This window comes from Sphaeramia orbicularis, chromosome 13 (genome assembly GCF_902148855.1).
Source record: "Sphaeramia orbicularis chromosome 13, fSphaOr1.1, whole genome shotgun sequence".
In the NCBI taxonomy this organism is placed as follows: domain Eukaryota; kingdom Metazoa; phylum Chordata; class Actinopteri; order Kurtiformes; family Apogonidae; genus Sphaeramia; species Sphaeramia orbicularis.
In genome coordinates this window covers 28,805,141-28,825,535 of record NC_043969.1, presented here as the reverse complement: position 1 = coordinate 28,825,535, position 20,395 = coordinate 28,805,141, and the positions used below count along the sequence as shown (strand labels likewise).

General features: G+C 38.8%; 2 protein-coding genes across 2 annotated transcripts in view; both read right to left on the bottom strand.

Moving 5' to 3' along the window:
* Nucleotides 1-8,852: 8,852 nt before the first annotated feature.
* On the bottom strand, nucleotides 8,853-18,543 carry cux1b (cut-like homeobox 1b). Its single transcript, XM_030152700.1, has 9 exons — nucleotides 18,539-18,543; nucleotides 14,072-14,102; nucleotides 13,212-13,324; nucleotides 13,011-13,127; nucleotides 12,787-12,870; nucleotides 10,131-10,187; nucleotides 9,968-10,048; nucleotides 9,818-9,882; nucleotides 8,853-9,704 (listed from the first exon to the last, which is right to left on the bottom strand). Exons 2-9 carry the CDS (start codon nucleotides 14,079-14,081, stop codon nucleotides 9,656-9,658), a joined length of 576 nt encoding a protein of 191 aa, XP_030008560.1. The 5' UTR covers nucleotides 14,082-14,102; nucleotides 18,539-18,543; the 3' UTR covers nucleotides 8,853-9,655.
* LOC115431093 (homeobox protein cut-like 1) overlaps nucleotides 14,572-20,395 on the bottom strand; it is a 45,388-nt gene continuing 39,564 nt past the window's right edge. The window contains exon 27 of the mRNA XM_030151342.1: nucleotides 14,572-20,290. Within this exon, the coding sequence (XP_030007202.1) occupies nucleotides 19,783-20,290 (508 nt within the window). The 3' untranslated portion in view covers nucleotides 14,572-19,782. The remainder of the gene's footprint in view (nucleotides 20,291-20,395) is intronic.

The window sequence follows — 20,395 nt, the reverse complement described above, 5'->3', positions numbered from 1 at the left end:
CACCTCTTATTGATCCTCACATACTTCCTGCCGGAAGTATAAATCGTCAGAGGCCTCGAGGGGGCAGGGGCCTCCTCAACCTCCGGCTCATCCACAGAGTCGTCACTGTTTCCCACATCACCTCTGTTTTATACCCCGTTAACATCTCTGCTCCCCCCTCCTGTTCAGCCACCAACTTATCACGCTCTTCACTCCTCTGATCCATTTCCTTAAATGTCATGGTTTTCTGTCCTGTGGGGAAACCTTTCCTCTTGCAGACGTACAGTATGATTCAGCGTCAGAGCAACAACCATAACATAACACTACAGACAAACAACACAGTCTCCAAGGTGGGTGTCATCGATCGGGGCTTCAAATATATACCGCATTTAGACTTCAGAGGGCTGAGACGGGGCGGGTGGAGGGAACTGAAACAGAGATAGAAAAAAAAAGGGATGCTTTTGAGTTGATTTCCTGTGAAAGCATCTAAAGAGGTTGAGATGGAGATTGGCCTCCTGGGGGTGTTTGAGAATCAATGTGTTAGCAGGCTCTAATAACCACAGCCTCTCATAGGAAAACACTCATAATGTATAAAACAACCTCTGCATGTCTTTGTAGACATCATTCTATACACGACAGACGTTACATCTCAGCTGTGTACAGCATTTGGACCCAAATCTCAGTTTCAAAACATATTGTAAGTATGTTTTATGCCACAGAAGGATAGTAACCCGAAAGTATCAGAAACCACAGGAGTGTACCTCAAATATAGTGCTTTCTAATTCTATTTTTCTTTGAGGGATCAAGAACAAAGGCATTAAAGCATCTTCTTCTGAGATAGTTATCAAAAATTCTTATTACCACATTGATCAGTCAAATAAAAAAACCAAAACAAAACAAATCACACTCACTGTATTTCATTTTTCTTTGATAATTGAACTCACACAATGCTTATGCAATATCTCAATAAATGTCATAGCATTTATTTTTATCCATAGCTGCATTAATTTTTAGCCAAGATCATGTCTTGATGATGGAGGGTTGGACAACTGTGTAAAGTCTTCTCCAGTACATCCTAAAGATTTTCAAAGGGGATCAGGTCTGGACTCTTTTACAACCGGATCCTGATGAATCCTGGCACTGGAATATGTCTTTGTAACCAGAAAACCCACTGATGTTCAGACCTGGTCTTTCACTATAATCAGGTTCTGCTGACCTCATGTTATGGACACATAAAACCAAGAATCTAGACCTGACCAACTGAAGCAACCCCAGATCATAACATAACACTGCCCCCACAGGTTGTTCTGTAGGCACTAGGCATGATGGGTAATCTTTTCATCTGTCTCTTTTCTCACCCTGATGCATCCATCGTTCTGGAACAGGGTCAATCTGGACTCATCAGACCACATGACAGTCCAATTTTTATGCTTTCTAGAAGAATTGAGTGGCTATTTATTTTATCATTTTTATCATATTTATTTATCATCAGTACAGGTTAAAGAACATTTTGCAGCTGAAACATATTCAACACCGCAATAATTTTACACTGGAGGGATCTGAACTATTTGCTTAGTGGATTTCTTTTCGCCAGGCTGTGATACCATCACAGAAGATATCACACGATTTATGCCAAAAACATAGAAACATAAATGTCATGATGGTTTAACCCACAAAGACCCAAATATCCACCAGTGTCCAAAAGCATCTACTTATCTAAAATGTTTAATCCCTGTTGATCCACTAATCCTATCAAACCATGTAAATAATTGGTGTAAAATACAGTTATTCATCTATTCATGGTCATCAGATATGACCCATTTGGATGTTCAGAGGCTCCTTAGTTACCGTGGAAACACTGTCATCTTCTACAGCATTGATTCACCAGTAAAATCCATGGAGTTGGATCAATGACAGTAGATGGAAATATTTTATTCATGTTCAGTTAATGATATACTTTATTGAAAAAGTCACTTTTTCTGAAGTTTGTTCTGTTTTTGGTATAATAACCGTCTAATGTAATCTCAGCATGATGATCAAAGTACATGATCAGTGAATTAATCATAGGAAAATACCTGATTTTCACTGACAAAATGCAAAATAGAGAGTATAATATTAGAATAAATGGTGATAAATTACTTAAGAAAAGTTAAATCTAGAAAAAAATCATTTGGCAACCATCACAAAAGTAGCACTGGGTCTTTATGGGTTAATATGTTTGACTGAAAATGGAATGTCAAGGCCATTAATACACATGTTCATAGTTGAAATAGGAGACCATGTATCATATATAATACAATGGCCTGTTAACCTTAACTCTCCTGCCTCATCTGGACTAAACGATATCAGGGCATCAGTGTGTTACAAACAGTAATGAATTTTACAGCCAATGTCAAACTATCATCGTCATCTTGGTTTTACAGCTGGAAAGACTCAGATGTTCTCCATGGGTATATGAGTCTGAATCAGTCTGTATGTCCACTTCACTGCATATGATGGAGGATGGTGATAACTGCATGATTATTATTTGTGTAGATTGTTAAAAAAAAAAAAAAAAAAAAAAAATCCAGTTTTCACCATAAACCTTAATCTGATTCTACTATTTGAGTTACACACATTTTTTTTATTTTTTTTGTCACTAATAAAAATGACCATAAGATTACCAAAATGGGGGAAAAATACAAAAAAAATATATTATTTACCAATTTCTTTGAATGAGAGATCTAGCTGTAATGGCATAATGGTCACTGACACAAAGTAAGGTCATATGCGTTTGTAATCTGGTGAGGCTGAAGACAATCTGTTTTAATTATCTGATGGTGTGATTTCTGCCTGAAACCAGGTTCAGGCCTCAATTTAACAGGTCTCTTTTTAGCCCTGCCTTGACATGTCTATTTGGGTGACATTCAATGTCAACCTGTCATTTGATTTGGTCCAGATTGAAAATATCACAACATAATTGGGTGAATTGTGATTAATTTTACTCTCAAATACATCCACAGTTCATCGAAGATGAACATTGAAGACAGTGTGGTTCTACTGTAAATTTAATTTGTTTAACATGTCCATTCTTATTTGTTTGACCTGCACAATGTAAAGCCATAACTTGTTCTCTTACCTCATAGGTTCAGTATTAATTAGACATAGTGCTTAGCAGATAAGCTTTAGAGGTGGTGGTATACAGATTTTGTTAGATTTGGATAAAGACAGATTAATTAAGTCACCATTTTGTGCTAAGCTATGCTAAGCAGCTGCTAAATGTAGCTTTGAAGTATTTGTTCAAAGAAACATTTTAGATTTCTTCTGAAAGAATATTACATTAGTAGAAAAGGTTAGAGGTCAATACATTTGATCCTGTTTGGCACAGTTGCCAAGTCCATTTATGGGTTGTGTCACAGTATTTTAAAAAAGTAGATTAGTGTAGGAATTAATCTCATTTTCATTGTTTTAATTAACAGTGGTGCAGTGTTTGTACCCCCTCCCCAACTGTTCTAAAAACTGTAATACACTTAACACGTAACTTTTACACTATCAAAAAATGTATTTTGTAGAATTGCTTTTATATCATTTCATATTGAAGTTCTTTTATAAACTGAAGCATCAATGTTGTTGTTATCAGAGTAAAACCCATTCACTGACCAGCGTTTCACCTCCAGACCTACATGTGTGACATGTCTATACTTGTGATCAGGGTCAGAGGTTAGGAAAGGGGTTTAGGGGATTAAGGGTAGCAGTTCTTACATGCATTGAGGTAAAAACATGTCTCTGGGTATGTTTTTCATGTGGTGACAGTTAGGATTAGGGTAAGGGAAATTGAGGATAAGGTGAGTAAAACCTTAATTGTCTAAAAAAAAAATTACAAAATTGATTTATTTAATCCTTTAGAGTAAATGAATTAATCGGTTACATTCATTTAACATTCATTCCATTTTATTAAAAGTTCAGTCATATAGTTTGATGATAATGTAGCAAAAAAAAAACACATAATACTTTAATAATCAGGTAATTTCTTCATACTCTCCAATCAGTAATAACTGTGAGGCCTTTTCACCTCCTTCCTGTCCTGAGCTGCTCCCATTAAGGGGATATTTGCTTTTAATGAGTGCACGCTGTTCAACAAACACAAGTTGCGACTTTCTTACGTCGGTGTGGATCCCAACTGATTTCACCTCCACTTAGATCTCGTCACAAGATGACAGAAGTGTCAGTCTGACAACTGAGTCATACCATCTTCCACTGGTTTTACAGAGATAGTGGTGAACAAGAAATCATCATCTCTGAACCTCTGATGACCTCCCAGCGAAACTGAGGTGTGTGTTTTCTGTGTCACCCTGTACCTGAGGTTGTATCTCCCACCGAGTTTGGCAGGAGATGATGCATCAAGTGTGCGATGATGCAATTTGAGCCTTTCTGGAGCTCAGCCCAAGATAGCGCAGTAAACCACAGTATCAGTGACACTGTAAACAACATGAGGAATGAGGGAACAAAAGCAGGAAGAAAAGCATGTCAGTAAGTCACGTCCTGTCAAAGCTCTGTCAATACATTTTATTATGACTTATATATAATACAGGTATGTTAAGAAGGTTAGTGATGTTTTCTGTTTGTCAGGAGGAATATTCTAAAATTAGTACACTGGTTTCCATAAAAAAGGGTGGAGGTTGGAATAGTTTTTCACTTTCTTTAACACTGAGAGCCCCAGGTTAATGGATTTTACATGCTGGCTCATGTAAATTCTACATATATGTTTTATGTTTTTCATCACTTTATTATATTTTATTTACCATGTTTTAGGTATTTTATGACTTATGTATTTTATCATATTTCTTTTTTATTTATTGTAGAGCACTTTGAGTGTTTGTGGTTGTTTTAAAACACTCTAAATAAGGTTGGATTAGATTGAACTTGATTGCAAATTTTCTGCCATTTGACTGAAAGTAGTTCTCAAATACCGCTATAATGTCAGTGTCTATAAGAATACAGTACACTGTTGCTCATAAAGATGGAATATATATATATTTTAACTCTTCTCAGGAAATGATTGTGATAATGTGTTTTACTCTTGATAAAGTGTAACTCAGTATGTAACCATTGCACCTAATCAAAGTTTTTTACTGATGTGTATAAATAGGAATAAAAAGGGGAATATTTGAAAACAGAATTCTTACAACTTTATGGGCAACAGTGTGTATGAATAACTGTACTTTTGTTACTGTCAAAAGGCTTATTTTGATAAGTGAAAGTTAGTTGTTTATGGTAAATTATTTGCTTGTCCCATGGTCAGTGTGAGCTGCAATTATGTCATGTTGGACTGAAAACTGTCAAAAAGGGACCAGAGTTTTGCCTCTTTTTGGTTTAACTGTGCGCCACAAGTCTTGTATCTACTACTAAACCTTTCAGAATAACAAAAGCTACCATAAGCTGAGTGTAGCAGTAAGTTCAATATTTACAACTGTGGAGTAAAATATTACTAAATGCTAATATTTAAGCGCTTACATTACAGCAAGTAATGCACTTGAGTAAATCAGTCACTGCTATTAAATCCTTAGAAAACATCTAAGTAAGTATTTTAGTCATATTTAATTAAGGCACAAACTGAACATTTATCGAGTGAAATGTTTATATTAACCCATTAGGACCCAGTGTGACTTTTGCGGCAGTTTTTTTTCTCTATATTTAATTTTATTAAAAGTGATTTATCATCATTTATTTACAATATTATCCTCTGTGTTTTGTGTTTATTTCAATGGAAAACATGTATTTTCCTAAATTTTATTTACTGATCATGTAGATGTTCATAAAAACTCATTAAAGCTGATGGCTTTTATAACAAAAACAGAGAAAACTGCTGAAAAAAGGGACTTTTTCAGTAAAATATATCATTAACTGAATATAAACCAAGCATTTCCATTCACTGTCATTGATCCAACTCCATGGGTTTTACTGGTGAATCAATGTTATAGCAGATGACAGTATTTCCACGTTCACTACAGAGCCTTTGAAAGTCCCAGTGGGTCATATCTGATGATCATGAAAAGATGACACACTGCATTTTATGCCAATTATTTACATGTATTGATTTTAATAATGGATCAACAGTTTAGATTAGTAGATGGTTTTGGGCGACAGTGGATGTTTGGGTCTTTATAGGTTAATTATTGTTATCAGTAAAATAACCATGTCAGAATAAACCATAAATACTACTACTGTCCAGGCTGTTGTTGCCATGGTAAACATCAGTTACACTAACCGCTGGCCACAGCTGACAAAAAGCAGAACATATGTTGTAATTAGTGGTTTGTTTATGGTTTAATAATATTGTAGAACAAGAAGAGCAGTGGACTGGTGGAGGTCTGTGTTCTCTTGTTGCCCTTCTGGTCAATAAAACTGAGCTTATGGTTAATTCATTGAGTGAATTTCATGAATTGAAAGTGTTCATTTTCATCTTTTCCATCCACCTGTCACTTCCCAGCAGCCTCCAGATGAGGACAGCAGGGTGAAGGAGGAAACACGCGGATGCTGTGAGGCTTCAGGCCAGAGGAGACCGGCTGCATCATCAACATCCGGACTGGCTGCACCTGGATCACGTGGCCGAGTGATTCAGCCAGACTGTGTCAGAGCAAATCAGAGCGCAGGGGGAGCGATCAGCATGGAGCCACCTGACAGAGGAGGCCTGTTTCCATGGCAACACCCATGGGGAGGAGGGGAGAGGTGCTACAGGAGGTGGTAGAGGGGGCACTGGGTAAAGTGAATGCATGCAGAGACAGATGGAGGAAATAAAGGGAGAGATTAGGAGAAAGGAGACAGTTTCAGCTGGGCGCAGAAGAGATTCTGAATGATTCATCTGAAATAAAATGAATGACACCCCCCCCCCCCAAAAAAAAAAACAAAAAAAAAACACACAAACAGGCGCCAAACTCCCTCAGCGATCCTCCATCCCTCTCACACACACACTCCCACACACTCTTTGTATCCATGCAACAGTCTTCAGCAGTTTATGGTCTGAGCTACTTAGCGACACAAAGGAGAAAAATCCTGAATGGTGTGTTAGTTTAATGAATACAATGAATGAGATTTTCACAGCCACTGAGAAATGAATGAAGAAGATGCATCTGAATGGAAGCGATGTCTGTGAGGGGGAAAAAAAATCTAACCTGCCAAGTTGAAGGAGGATTCATATGTGTTTACGTAATCCTTCTCACCAGGACTGATGTGCAATTTGAGGCTCCAAAGAAACCGGTGGATTAAGCTCATAAAACCCAAAAGTGGGGTATGTTTGAGGTGCAGATGGGGGTTAGTTTGGGCTGAGAAATCACATTTTTAGTATCATTAGTAAAAGTGTAAAAGTTTTAACTTTCGTAAGAGGAAGTATCGGCTGCTCACGAGTTCATATACTCTCCCTAAAAGGCTTTTTGCCTTGATTTTTTTTTTTTTCCATTTTCACTTAAATATCCAAGTATTTAAACTTATTACACTACATTTATGAAACAGAATACAAATAAAGCAACAAAAAGGCTTCCACATTATAACAAATGCTTCAGATTATCACTTACATGGACCTGTTTCAACAGACAAAAGCAATTTGTAAACCTCATCATGGGTTGAACTAATCAAGAATCAGAGGACTATACATGTGCAGACTTGAGTTAAAACATTATAAAACATATGCAGCCTTTAAATATTTATCAACCCAAAGTCACCATTTGACTATTTTAATGGAGCCTTTTTTAAATTAATTTTTTTACCCGAACCTATAAGGTAATTGTATAACATCCACAGGATGAAGCCATGAGCAGACAGTCGAGTGAGACTGGAGCTGATTAAATAATTCATATTCATAATAAAACATATCTTTACTGCCCTCTGCTGACCCCAGCGATGAAAATATATGAAGAGAGATGAGATAATCTGTTGTTCTTTCCCTTGTCTCACTGGGTAAAGGAAGACATTTCCTCTTTAATGCAGCCTGAAGATAAACATGACTTGGCAAAAAAAAAAAAAAGAGGCTGCTGTCAGCGTGGAAAGCTCTCAGTCCATGAGGAAAAACCCCATCCAACATCAAGCCATTAGGGTTACTTAAGACCTTTGTTATTCCACAGATGGAGGTGGTTAATATTTATGGAGCTGTCAATGGGAAGTTGGAAGAGCTGAGATGAAGGATAGAGAGCAATGACGGATATTAAACTGGTAAGAGGAGAAAGGAAGTAAAAGGTGTGTCGGAAGATATCCACGTTTGGGGTGAAAGGTGAACGGCACTCTGGGGGCTGGAGGAGGCTGTAATTGTACTGAAATAGCTGAGGGTCTGCTCTGATTGATATAAAAAAGAAAAGGGGGGTTGAGATACAGTGAAAGTGGAGGTGTGTGTGTGTGTGTGTCTCGTTAGTCTTTAATGGCTGTGAGCTGGGATGCTCTTTAAGAGGAGGCCTCATGAATAATGCAGTCTAATTCAGTCATACTAAGATGCAGGCAGCTATCAGAGGGACTGCAGAGTACATTCATTCCCTCTATGGATGTGTGTGCTTCCGTCCAGACATTAGTTAGCTCTGTCCCTCTCATCCCGGGTCAGCTATTAACTAGTGCTCACATCAGCCTGCATTTACCATCATAACCTCTGTGGGAAAAGAGCCATGTTGATGTTGAGCTGAATCGCATAAAAATCTAAAACGAAATCTACAGGAAAGAGTGAAAGTCAATTATCACTCATCAAGTACAACACCTTGCAACAAATTTCATTTAATTTCTGGAGCTGTCTAATCCTTTCTTCCTAGGATGGACAGTAAAAATAAGGAAAAAATAAGAGCAGAAATTAAACAACTTAAACATGAAACAAATATTTCCTGTCAGGCTCATTACACTACAAATGATACGAGAAAAAAATTGATGCATAATCTTTATTTGGAATATATCAGATAGAAGAGAATCAATACATAGGTAAACATGCACACAGTTGTCCTATATTAGGATTTTTAGAATCAGTAACCATTAGTTCATTACTGCCATCACTCAACTGTCAGGCGAGCAGCCAACAGTTTAACAGCAAACACATAAAAAATGATTAATTTCTTAAAACATATTTTTTAACTTAGAGGTGAACTAACATACTTACCTATCAACTGATCAGTGATATGTAATTTCAAGTAAAGTAAGTCTTAAAAGGAATGGAAAACAAAACAATAACTACTGTGTGTATTGATCCAACACCACAACCTCTAAAATATCTTCACCTTTAGAAATGCTCCCACTCCCACATAATTTCACCTTTCTCTTATATAATTCCCTAGCTATGCTAATTTCCAGAATAAATCAGAGAAATGATCCTACAGTTTGTGGTCCCTCTGTGGTGTAAGAACACAAACAGACCCTTAAATTTATTTAACTGCTGCAACAACCACCTCTACTCCATATAATATTTAGGATTGCCTTTTACTTTTCTGTTAATTTGTGAGTATTAGAAGGAACCTCAAGTAACATAAAACGTAAATTATTTAACATACAGAACCTTTTAATAGCGATAAGCTGATCATTTCTAATCAATTAGCATTTTGAAGTAAAACTGCCCCCTAGTGGAGATTTTAGATATTGCAAGATGCAAAGCTCTATCTTTTTAAGGAATATGTTTTTAACTGCAGAACATGCATGCTGTCAAATGCTGAACCATGTGAGATCACTGTAGTACCATTCACAGGTTTTGGTCGTTCTCATGGAAACGGTGGAGATGATCAGCGTACCTAAAAGTCACAGAGAAACACAACAGATTGAGCAGGCAATCCGGTTCTAGATAAAGCCACACATTCTGCACAGACAAGTAAAATTAGAATGCAGATTGATGCTTCACGCTTACTTTTTAGCACAGAACGCAGAGCAGTCTCTGCCAATACTTTCGCTCCAAGCCGTCTTGTACAACACCTGAATAATCACATTAAACAGTTAAGATTTGTTTCACTAGATGGCATTAAAGCTATTCAAGATATTGACGGTGAAGGAGCCGCACCAAGAACACCAGACAATGCAGAAACAGGGTGTAGAAGAAAGCAATGGTCCTGGCCATCTTATTGGAGAGGATCACACGTCCCTAAGAGACAAAGTAGCATTAGACTCCGAATTTACCCATGCATCACATTGGTGTGTATTGTTTGTGTGTGTTCAGGTCTCACCAGGCTCAGAGTGGCTTTATCCCAGGGGCTGAGGCTCAGGTATCTGCGCTGACGCTCCTGCAAGAAAAAAAAAATGCTGTCAAGTGATCTTCAACAAAAAAAGCAACACCTTCGGAAAGTGTGAACATAAGCACAGCATGTTTTTGAGTTACATTTTAGTGTTAAACATAAGAAACCTAGTACACAGGTTCTTTTATAATTTGTGTTGTTCAGTAGTTATTTTTAGTGATGATCATGTACTTCTGTGTTAGACCTACTTTGCCTTAAACTGCAACAACAGCTTCTACTCGAGTTGCACATTTCCCAGAATGACTTTCAGATGAGATTAAAAAATGGGACAGTACTTGTTGCTTCCAGAGCATCTTCATCATTAACAAAGAAGTGTCACTGGAGTTACATCATTTACTGTTACAGACTGGTCATAAGTAGTTTATCACTGATAGAAGCAGGTGTTTATATCAAGATAAAATGACGAGGATCATAGAAGTAAACTGTATTCATGAACTACTCTTTCTGTATATGGAGTTAAACTATTGCATATTCTTTTTTTTTTTTTTTTATATTTTTTATATATATTTTTTTATATGCATATTCTGGACAATGATTAACAATGTTCAAATATTAAGGTTCTTACACATTCTCCACTGCAAAATACTTTTACAGAAGAAAATTACTGAAATTAAATTCCATACTTTTCAGTGTAATACTATTCAATTAATAGTAATGTCATTTTTAATGTCATTTTTGCTCAAATTACTTAAGTATATTAGAATATATACAAAGGGTAACACATGATTTTTTAAGTCGTCCTGTTCCTTTTTAGTTACAAAAACATGTATGTATATGTACAGTACAGGCCAAAAGTTTGGACACACCTTCTCATTCTTCGCATTTTCTTTATTTTCATGACTATTTACATAGTAGATTCTCACTGAAGGCATCAAAACTATGAATGAACGCATGTGGAATTATGTACTTAACAAAAAAGTGTGAAATAACTGAAAACATATCTTATGTTCTAGTTTCTTCAAAGTAGCCACCCTTAGCTCTGATGACTGCTTTGCACACTCTTGGCATTCTCTTGATGAGCTTCAAGAGGTAGTCACCTGAAATGGTTTCCTAACAGTCTTGAAGAAGTTCCCAGAGATGCTTAGCACTTGTTGGCCCTTTGCCTTCACTCTGCGGTCCAGCTCACCCCAAACCATCTCGATTGGGTTCAGGTCCGGTGACTGTGGAGGCCAGGTCATCTGGCGCAGCACTCCATCACTCTCCTTCTTGGTCAGATATCCCTCACACAGCCTGGAGGTGTGTTTGGGGTCATTGTCCTGTTGAAACATAAATGATGGTCCAACTAAACGCAAACCGAATGGAATGGCATGTCACTTCAGGATGCTGTGGTAGCCATGCTGATTCAGGTTGCCTTCAATCTTGAATAAATCCCCAACAGCGTCACCAGCAAAGCACCCCCACACCATCACACCTCCCCCTCCATGCTTCACGGTGGGAACCAGGCATGTAGCATCCATCCGTTCTCCTTTTCTGCGTTGCACAAAGACACGGCGGTTGGTTCCAAAGATCTCAAATTTGGACTCATCAGACCAAAGCACAGATTTCCACTGGTCTAATGTCCATTCCTTGGGTTTCTTGGCCCAAATAAATCTCTTCTGTTTGTTGCCTCTCCTTAGCAGTGGTTTCCTAGCAGCTATTTGACCATGAAGGCCTGATTCACGCAGTCTCCTCTTAACAGTTGTTGTAGAGATGTGTCTGCTGCTAGAGCTCTGTGTGGTATTCATCTGGTCTCTAATCTGAGCTGCTGTTAATTTGCGATTTCTGAGGCTGGTGACTCAGATGAACTTATCTTCAGCATCAGAGGTGACTCTTGGTCTTCCTTTCCTGGGGCGGTCCTCATGTGAGCCAGTTTCGTTGTAGCGCTTGATGGTTTTTGCGACTGCACTTGGGGACACATTCAAAGTTTTTGAAATTTTCTAGACTGACTGACCTTCATTTCTTAAAGTAATGATGGCCACTCGTTTGTCTTTACTTAGCTGATTGGTTCTCGCCATAATATGCATTCTAACAGTTGTCCAATAGGGCTGTCAGCTGTGCATGAACCTGACTTCTGCACAACACAACTGATGGTCCCAACCCCATCAATAAGGCAAGAAATTCCACTAAGTAACCCTGACAAGGCACACCTATGAAGTGAAAACCATTTCAGGTGACTACCTCTTGATGCTCATCAAGAGAATGTCAAGGGTGTGCAAGGCAGTCATCAGAGCTAAGGGTGGCTACTTTGAAGAAACTAGAATATAAGAGATGTTTTCAGTTATTTCACATTTTTTTGTTAAGTACATAATTCCACATGTGTTCATTCATAGTTTTGATGCCTTCAGTGAGAATCTACAATGTAAATAGTCATGAAAATAAAGAAAATGCGAAGAATGAGAAGGTGTGTCCAAACTTTTGGCCTGTACTGTATGTGTAACATATTAATTTTGGAAATTGTTTTTGGAAATTACACACTGACCTAAGATAAAAACCAACAAAATCTCATTAGTTTATAAACAGAACTTGGTGGGTATAGATAAAACTATACTGGTCATTTGTTAACAAAATATGGAATTTTCATTCATCATTCACTCTGTGTGTCTCGTACTCTTTTGCTGAAGGAAGCAAAAGGATCCAGTCTCTCCTCGTACTGTGAGGAGTAGCGCATCACGGTGTCATCACTTCCTCCAGCCTACAGTAAAGGAAAACATTGAAGACAGATGTGAAGTTTCAAAACAGTAACGTGAGAAACAAGAATAGGCCTCATGCCAAATACATTCATTTCCAGTCACACACACACACGCACACACACACACAGATAGACAAACGCACTCTGCCAGGGTAGCTCTGTAGGAATTTGATTTTCTCATAGAGCTTGATGTTGTCTGCTCTCAGACTGTCCAGTTCGTTCTGCAGCGCCTGCATGGTCTGCTGCATGGACCGATTCTCCTGAAAAGCACAGCAAAGATGAACAGATAAGGAACAATTTTTCACAAGGAAAGACACGTGCTTGTGCCTGTGTGCATGACTCACGGCTTCGAGCTCCTGGTTGCGGGAGCGGAACCTCTCCCTTTGGCTGGAGATGATTGAGAGCAGAGAGTCCATCTGGCCCTGCGGCAGCTCAGGATGAGGGCTCACGCTTGAACCTGGAATCCACACAGAAAGTCCCGTTATAACAACATATCCACTATACGACTTCTTTTAACATAATTAGATCATAGGTGTTACATCATCAAAAACATTCACTTGAGACACTAATCAACTTAACCTACTGTTGAAAGTTCAAAGTCACTTGATTTTCTGCAAATTACTTTTTAAAGAGAGTAATTGTCAAACTCCAGCAGCTAAAAAAAGGAGTTCTGACTGACATCTCAGTGAAGAAAAGCTTTAATCCCTCTCACCAGGATAGGTTGCAGAATTTAAGCACACAAACCCCCCTGCAAAGCCTCAGCTCAGCAGGTTTGTCTCATTGTAATTAGACAAATTTTGCTGGCTTGTCAGACTTCAGTATTTTCACTGTTGTGCCTGTGAGGACACCACATTTATTTGCCATCACCTCTGAACAAAGACTTCTTTCTTAGAATTTTTTTTACACAGAGCTGATTGATGATTCATTCAAAGCCTTAGTTTTAGAGTTACGATCAGGAAAAAGCTTAGAATGTTTTCATCTTATCAGTGAAAAAAGCTTTGTCAAACATGATGTAAAGAGCCTCCCTGTTTATATTATTTTCATGGCAGGATGTTTTATATCCATCTCAGATCATATTGTTCTGTTTTCTGATGCTTTTTTGATTCATTACCATCCCCTACAGCAAACTAGCACATGAATGTGATAAAATATTCTCTATATTTATCTACATGTAAAGCTGATTATCGTTACTCAGCTAACATACCAGTGAACATTGCAGTGGCCTCTTTGATCGGCTCTGGGATGTTTCCCATGTTGCTGACCTCTGACCCATCTGCATCAGGGCGTGGCAGGGAGGACATGGCCTGGATGGTGCTCAGATCATGTTCCAGTTTCAGGATGAGCTCCTTCTGCTCCGCGCTAGTCCGCACTGCAGCCGAAAACTCCACCTGCAGCTCAGCATAGCGTCCTGTTTAGGCACGAGAGGAAAGATCAAACTCAGGTGATTATTTTTGATTGAGGTTTGACGTTTGTCTTTATGTATTTTTTTATTATGGTTCATCAAAGAACTCACCTGTGGGACATGCTGTCCAAAATCCATAACATCTCTGAAAGTTCCCCTTTTAGCTACTTTTTTCTACTTTTCTCATGTTAGGTTCAACTGATCTCTTTCTCTGAGAATACTTCATTCACAGTACAATGGTTACATCCACACTTATGATACAAAGATTTTAGCAAGGAAAAAAAAACTGCCAAAGCACACTCTTAGTATTTGTATAAAAGAGATTTACTTCAATTATCACACCTAGGGTGCATGTGAATAATAATGATGATGAATCAAATGTCAATCATAACAAATACATTGTGAACGTTTCATACAGTGATATTGCTTTTCAATGTCGTAGAAGGGACTGTTTTACAGTGCTGAGAACAAACAACATGATACGTTTAGTAAATAGAAAGATAAAGAAACAATGATACATGAGGAAAAACAATAGGAGGGAAACCCCAAGGAGAAAAAGCATCTCAGGAGTGACAGAAGTGCTAAGGAAACGGCTTTCAAAAACATCTTAATCATCCCTTTACAGTCATGCAGCCTTTTGTACTACATCACACACGTACGCGCACACACTCACAAAAAAGCAGTGGGAGACGTTATGAGAATTATTACTTCCACATTGTTGATGACAGGTTGGAATCATCTAAAAACACTCTGAACTTGCTAAAGCCTCAACAAGCATCTTAAAGCTTTCCAAAGGGGGGAGCAGGGGGTGAAGATCTCCCCAGGTCATTTGGTTGTCAGACTACACTGTGGTTTAAGCTATGGGTGAACTGAAGCGACGACACAAGGTAGCAACATACAGAAAACTGTCAGCAACCTTTCACCAGAAGTGGATAAACTACTTCACTATTTGGCTTTTTTGCTTCTTCTTTTAAGTCTTACTAGTTTTCACTGAAATGTTTGTTGCTCCAGAGTATACCTCTGGGTGTTCGCTGTACAGTTTAGCATAGAAAGAACTGAACAAATAAGAGGAAGTGGTTTAAGACTTAAAATTAGCTACAGCCAACACTAGAGGTGAGTGAAAAACAAAAAAAGCACGCAAAAAAGGTGAAGGGGGAATTTAAAGGATGAGTGTATTGTGCTGTATTACGTGTGTATGTATTACTGAGTGTGCTATGCATACAGCACCACTGATTCGGAAAGTGTTTCCTTACAAAACCCACTTCATAAGATATATTCTAAAAGTATTACAAAAAACATCTGAGGTTTTTCTTTCTTTTTTTCCTGAATATGGTGACCAGTGCTGCTGTTCGGGCTTCCATTACAACTAATATGTCAAATGAATAACCACTACTTCAACAGATCATACAGTAAAGCTTTACGACTTCAGAAAACATGATATGATATACAGCATCTGTTACACCTTTACAATGTTATTCAACAGTGTATAGAATCATCTGATTTAAATTTGTAGAAAAATATCTGTGGATCATGGAAAAGTCCTGAATCGTCCCTTCTCTCCTCCTGCCTTCAAACAAAAGCATACCGTGACAATAGTGAATCAATAGCTACTTGATCGACTGTATTTACACGTCTCTTTTCCAAATAACCATTAGAATTGGCACACATCATATCAATACCTGTAGTGCCGTTATTAATGTCACAGCAAACCTGACACAAACAGAAAAATACAAAATGCCCTATGAATAAATTCAGTGTTATTACAGTGTACGCTGTTTCTGCATGCTTCCTCCTTCATTCAATGCTCTGGCCTTTCACTGCTAGTTAGGTATGTACAACAGACAAAATGCATTGTGGGGAAGCAACTGTCTGAAATAAGACCCGGACCCAACGCGTCTGCAGGTCAGTCATAAGAATACACAAGTTTGTTTTTTTTCCTTTTTACTGTTTCGCTGCACTCCTGCAATTATATACAACTCTCTCCAGAGAGTTGAGAAATGTTGACTTGAAGCACTGACATGAGGTGTAGGAGACATAAATTTGGATCAGAATGAAGGACTGAATATGAGCAATTCAGGTGAAATAGTCTACATTTAATGACATCACTAGTTTGGTGCCCTGCTTGGCAGTTAAAGGCACAAATCTGATGATCTCACATGGTTTAGATGAGTTGATGGATCTGGCTATAAAATGGCTAAGGGGTTAAGTGCTTATACTTTACAGTAGCTATTCATCACCATAAAACATATTGTGGTTGTTCAGTCCAAGCTGTCCAGAAGAAGGCAATATGCCTTCAGTAAAGCAGAAGACGGATGTTTTACATCAGTCATCCACAGGAAGAGCCAATGTCTGAGGATTTTTTTTTTTTTTAATAATCACTCAATACATTAGACAACCCAATTTTAACTAATGTATCTTAATGCAGTGCAATGAGTTTATTAACACACTGCCAATATATTCAGTGGGAGGGGGATCATTACTGAGGCTTAAGGATGAACTGAGAAAATTTTGGATAGAAAGTTACAGGTTACTATCTACATCTGTACAGGTCAATGGCCCATTCTGTCACAAAGGTATTGGTAGTTTGAAATAAGGGGCTGCTATATAAGAATAGTTTGTTGTGTAGAAAAACATGGGTACAGCTATCTCATGTATTCATTTTAGTGTTAGGATGCGGATAAGAGTCTGTGCTTGGTTCACAACCACTTTTAAAAAAGGCATACATTTCCCAGGATCCCGGGATCGTACTCTGTTGTAGTGTTTACAGACCCTGTCCTAGGTTAATTCTTCAAAAAAGACCCTAATAAGTGCTTTGTTATGGACTGCTATATAAATTCTGCATAATCATAGGCTGGCTATCTCTGTTCAATCTGGCGTAGCACACCTGCTAGCTGGTACACTTCTCTAATCTCAATTTGGCAGATATGACCTCTTTCAAGTGTGTTCTCAAGTTTAGGTAATTTCATTTGACCTATTTGATGTGTGTACACTTGGACCTGTAAATCATGTTAAAAGTGATCAACAAGTGGGCAAACTATCTAAAGAAAGCTGCATGCCCTGTTGAGCTTTAGTGTTGGGCTTGCACTAGAAACAGCCAAAAAAAAAAAAAAAAACATTATTGGAGAGTAGAAAACAGGAAAAGCGATATGCTATTATATAGTCACTGATCTTGATATGTCCTTTGATTCTCTAGCTAGCAATTTAAGAGCATAACTGTTGTGGTAAAAGCTTAACGCTTATGGGAACATGAACTGAAGCAAACACATTTTTCAAAGCTATTGAAATGACACTAAACTTTAGGATTCATGAATATACAAACAAATGAGAACTAGTACATCTTTGTAAATATTAACCAATACTGCCGGCAGTCTATACGTCTAATAAAAATGTTACTTGCCCTCAGGAACAGTATAATCCCTTAAAAAATAGACAACTCAAATGATAAGACATTAAATGAAAAATACAGCACCTATAAATAAGCAGAATAAAAACCAAACTATAAATGCAAAATAGCAATAAAACCAAGCTACAGTAAATCATAGTATTACACTACTTTGTGAGAAGATTAATGTAATGGTAACGCATCAAACAGCTTAAAGAAGGGTGTCAGTTGTGCACTAGTAGTGTGTGCAAGTAGATACGAAATATGACCCCACTCATTAGAAACACTGAACACTCGTCAATCGCACACACTTTGTGCACACGCATGTATTTACAGGCATGCGTGTACATGCATACGCACACACACATACACACACAAAGGGGAGGCAGTGGGCTGACAGGCACTGAGGGCTTGTGTGGGACAGGGAGGAGGTGATATGCCTTATAATTTGTAGTGTATACAGTAGAATTCAATGCAAAAAAGACTTACATCCCTGGATACAGGATAGACTGGAGGAGAGTGGTAACTACTCACACCAGGGTTGGGGTGAATTCACTTCATCAAAATCAGCATAAGATACAGGTGAATCATGTCTTGTACATTGCAATTCATTTGCTACAACCCATTATTTCAGTCAAGAATTTCATTATGGTTCATTATCTTAAATGTTTCCAATCTTGAGTGAATTGACCTCGACCCCATCTTACATGCAGGCAATTACAAATGCACAAAAGACAAACACTCACACAGACGGACATATACACACACTCTTCCTGATTTGGCCTATAAAAACATGTGTTGTGAACAGAGAAAATTTGTCGGTGGTGCACACAAACACCCAGCAGCTCCAGTGTTGGGTGTGTGCGACGTGCATGACCTCAAATAACAAGAGACACGTATAGTATCACCATGTCAGACAGCTACAGTACTACGTGAATTCAATGTATCGTATTTCAACAACTCAACATTATTCCATTCTAATTTGTTTTTTCTTTATCAATAACTTGTTATTTATTGTCTTATTTTCTGTTCTTATTTTGTACTAATTAAAAATGTTTCCTAAAATTCCCTATTTTGTACTCTTTAGAGTCAACAGACTGTGCAATCTCTTATTGGCAACCAAATTGCAATATCAAAAAAAAGAGATCATCCTTCATCCGTAAAAGAAGGGGTTAAGGAGGCAAAAGGAGGGTTCCTTCCTTCCTTCCTCTTCAGATGAGTGTGTGTGTTTGTGAGGAATTAGAGATCCTTCTGGCCATCACATGGCTGTCAGCAGGATAGGATATGGGACACAACAGGTCGAAGTTCATCTTTCTTACATCAGTAACCATGGCAGCTCAGCCGGCAGGCCTTCCACTACCCTCTTAAGAGTGTAGGAGTGAGATACAAAAGAAAACATGCTGCCATTGAGAAGAGAACACACACAAACCATTTTGGGCGTGTAAACACACAGGTGCACACTGACACAACCCCTAACATACAAACACACACACACACACACGCAGTGAGTGAAAAAGGCAAAGGGTTTGTAACAGTCACTCTACAGTGTGAAAATGAGGCGTCTCACTGAGTGAGGGGAGGTTTGTGGACACTTGGGAGGTGAGAAGAAGAGCGGAAAAAATCTCCTTTAAGAAAGTGAGAGTTCTTGTAAGAGAGTTCCTGTCTCTATCTATCATCTATCAGTGTCTATCACTGTGACAGCTGCTGTGTCAGGCCTTGCCTGTGTTACAGAGTCCAGGTTTCAACCCCAGCTGTGGGTCATACCCCAGCTCAGGACTAACCAGTCTGGTGCACCAGTGGCTGGTGATAGGGGGAGGTACAGCAGGGCCGGAGGCCAGCAGGACGGCTAAGTGCTTTTCTCAGTACAAAAACAAAACTCAGTTTAAAAAAAAGGAGACACTTAAGTTCTCTTATTTTGTTCTTCTAGGTATTCAGTAAATCTTCTTTTTAAGGGTTTTGCCAACCACTCTTTGTTTCTTTCCTCTTTTTCGGAAAGCTTCTATGTAATAAAAATGGCTGCTGAGCTTGACTTTGGCTGTGTCCACTCTCCAACTGGAACAGAGCAGGAGGGGTCCAAGGTTAGAGGTCGTGAGGTTATGAGACGAGAGGGATGAAGGATGGTCAGGGGGAGCTAAAACTCCCACTCTGAGGGATCCTCTTTGCTGGCAGCCTTCTCCAGCCTGTGGATGATGTTATTGAGATTGGCTGCTTTCTTCTTACGCAGATTGTTGTCCCTGGGGTTTCTGGCTGGGCCAGAGGCTGGGATGTTAGTACTAGAGGCAGAGCTACTGGAGGATGCCTCTGTGAGGCTGAAGAGCCCCAGTCCACCCTGTCCACAGCTGGAGCCCGGGCCGCCTAAGCCTGAGGTGGTGCAGTCTGTCTGGGCAGGGGAGTTATTAGAGCCCCCTGCTTCAGACTCAGCCTCCATGTCGTGGTCTTTAAATGCTCCTCTGTGATCCTCAAGGCCAATGCCCAGTCCCTGGCGCGTCTCCATCGTGCCCTCAGATTCTGTCCCATCACAGCTGTCCCCCTCTCCTGATTTGGACCCACGGAGGGATGGGGAGCCACCCTCACTGCCAGGCCCTACGCCTCCCGCTGCCTGGATCTCCTCTATGAAGAGTTCTCGCCGAATACGTGACCTAAAAGAGACACAAGCTCAGTCACACTACTCACTTTCTCCCATTTAAACCGTTCACACTACTTACACTGGAGTAGTCAGTCAGACTTAATCCACATAATTTCAA

Excerpts from the sequence above, each read along its gene's own strand:
- cux1b (XM_030152700.1), bottom strand. Across the intron at positions 10,188-12,786 it reads TTGCTTCCTTCAGCAAAAGA|GAGCGTCAGCGCAGATACCT; the intron begins GTACGAGACACA and ends TTTTTCTTGCAG. Across the intron at positions 9,883-9,967 it reads TGCATTGTCTGGTGTTCTTG|GTGTTGTACAAGACGGCTTG; the intron begins GTGCGGCTCCTT and ends GTGATTATTCAG.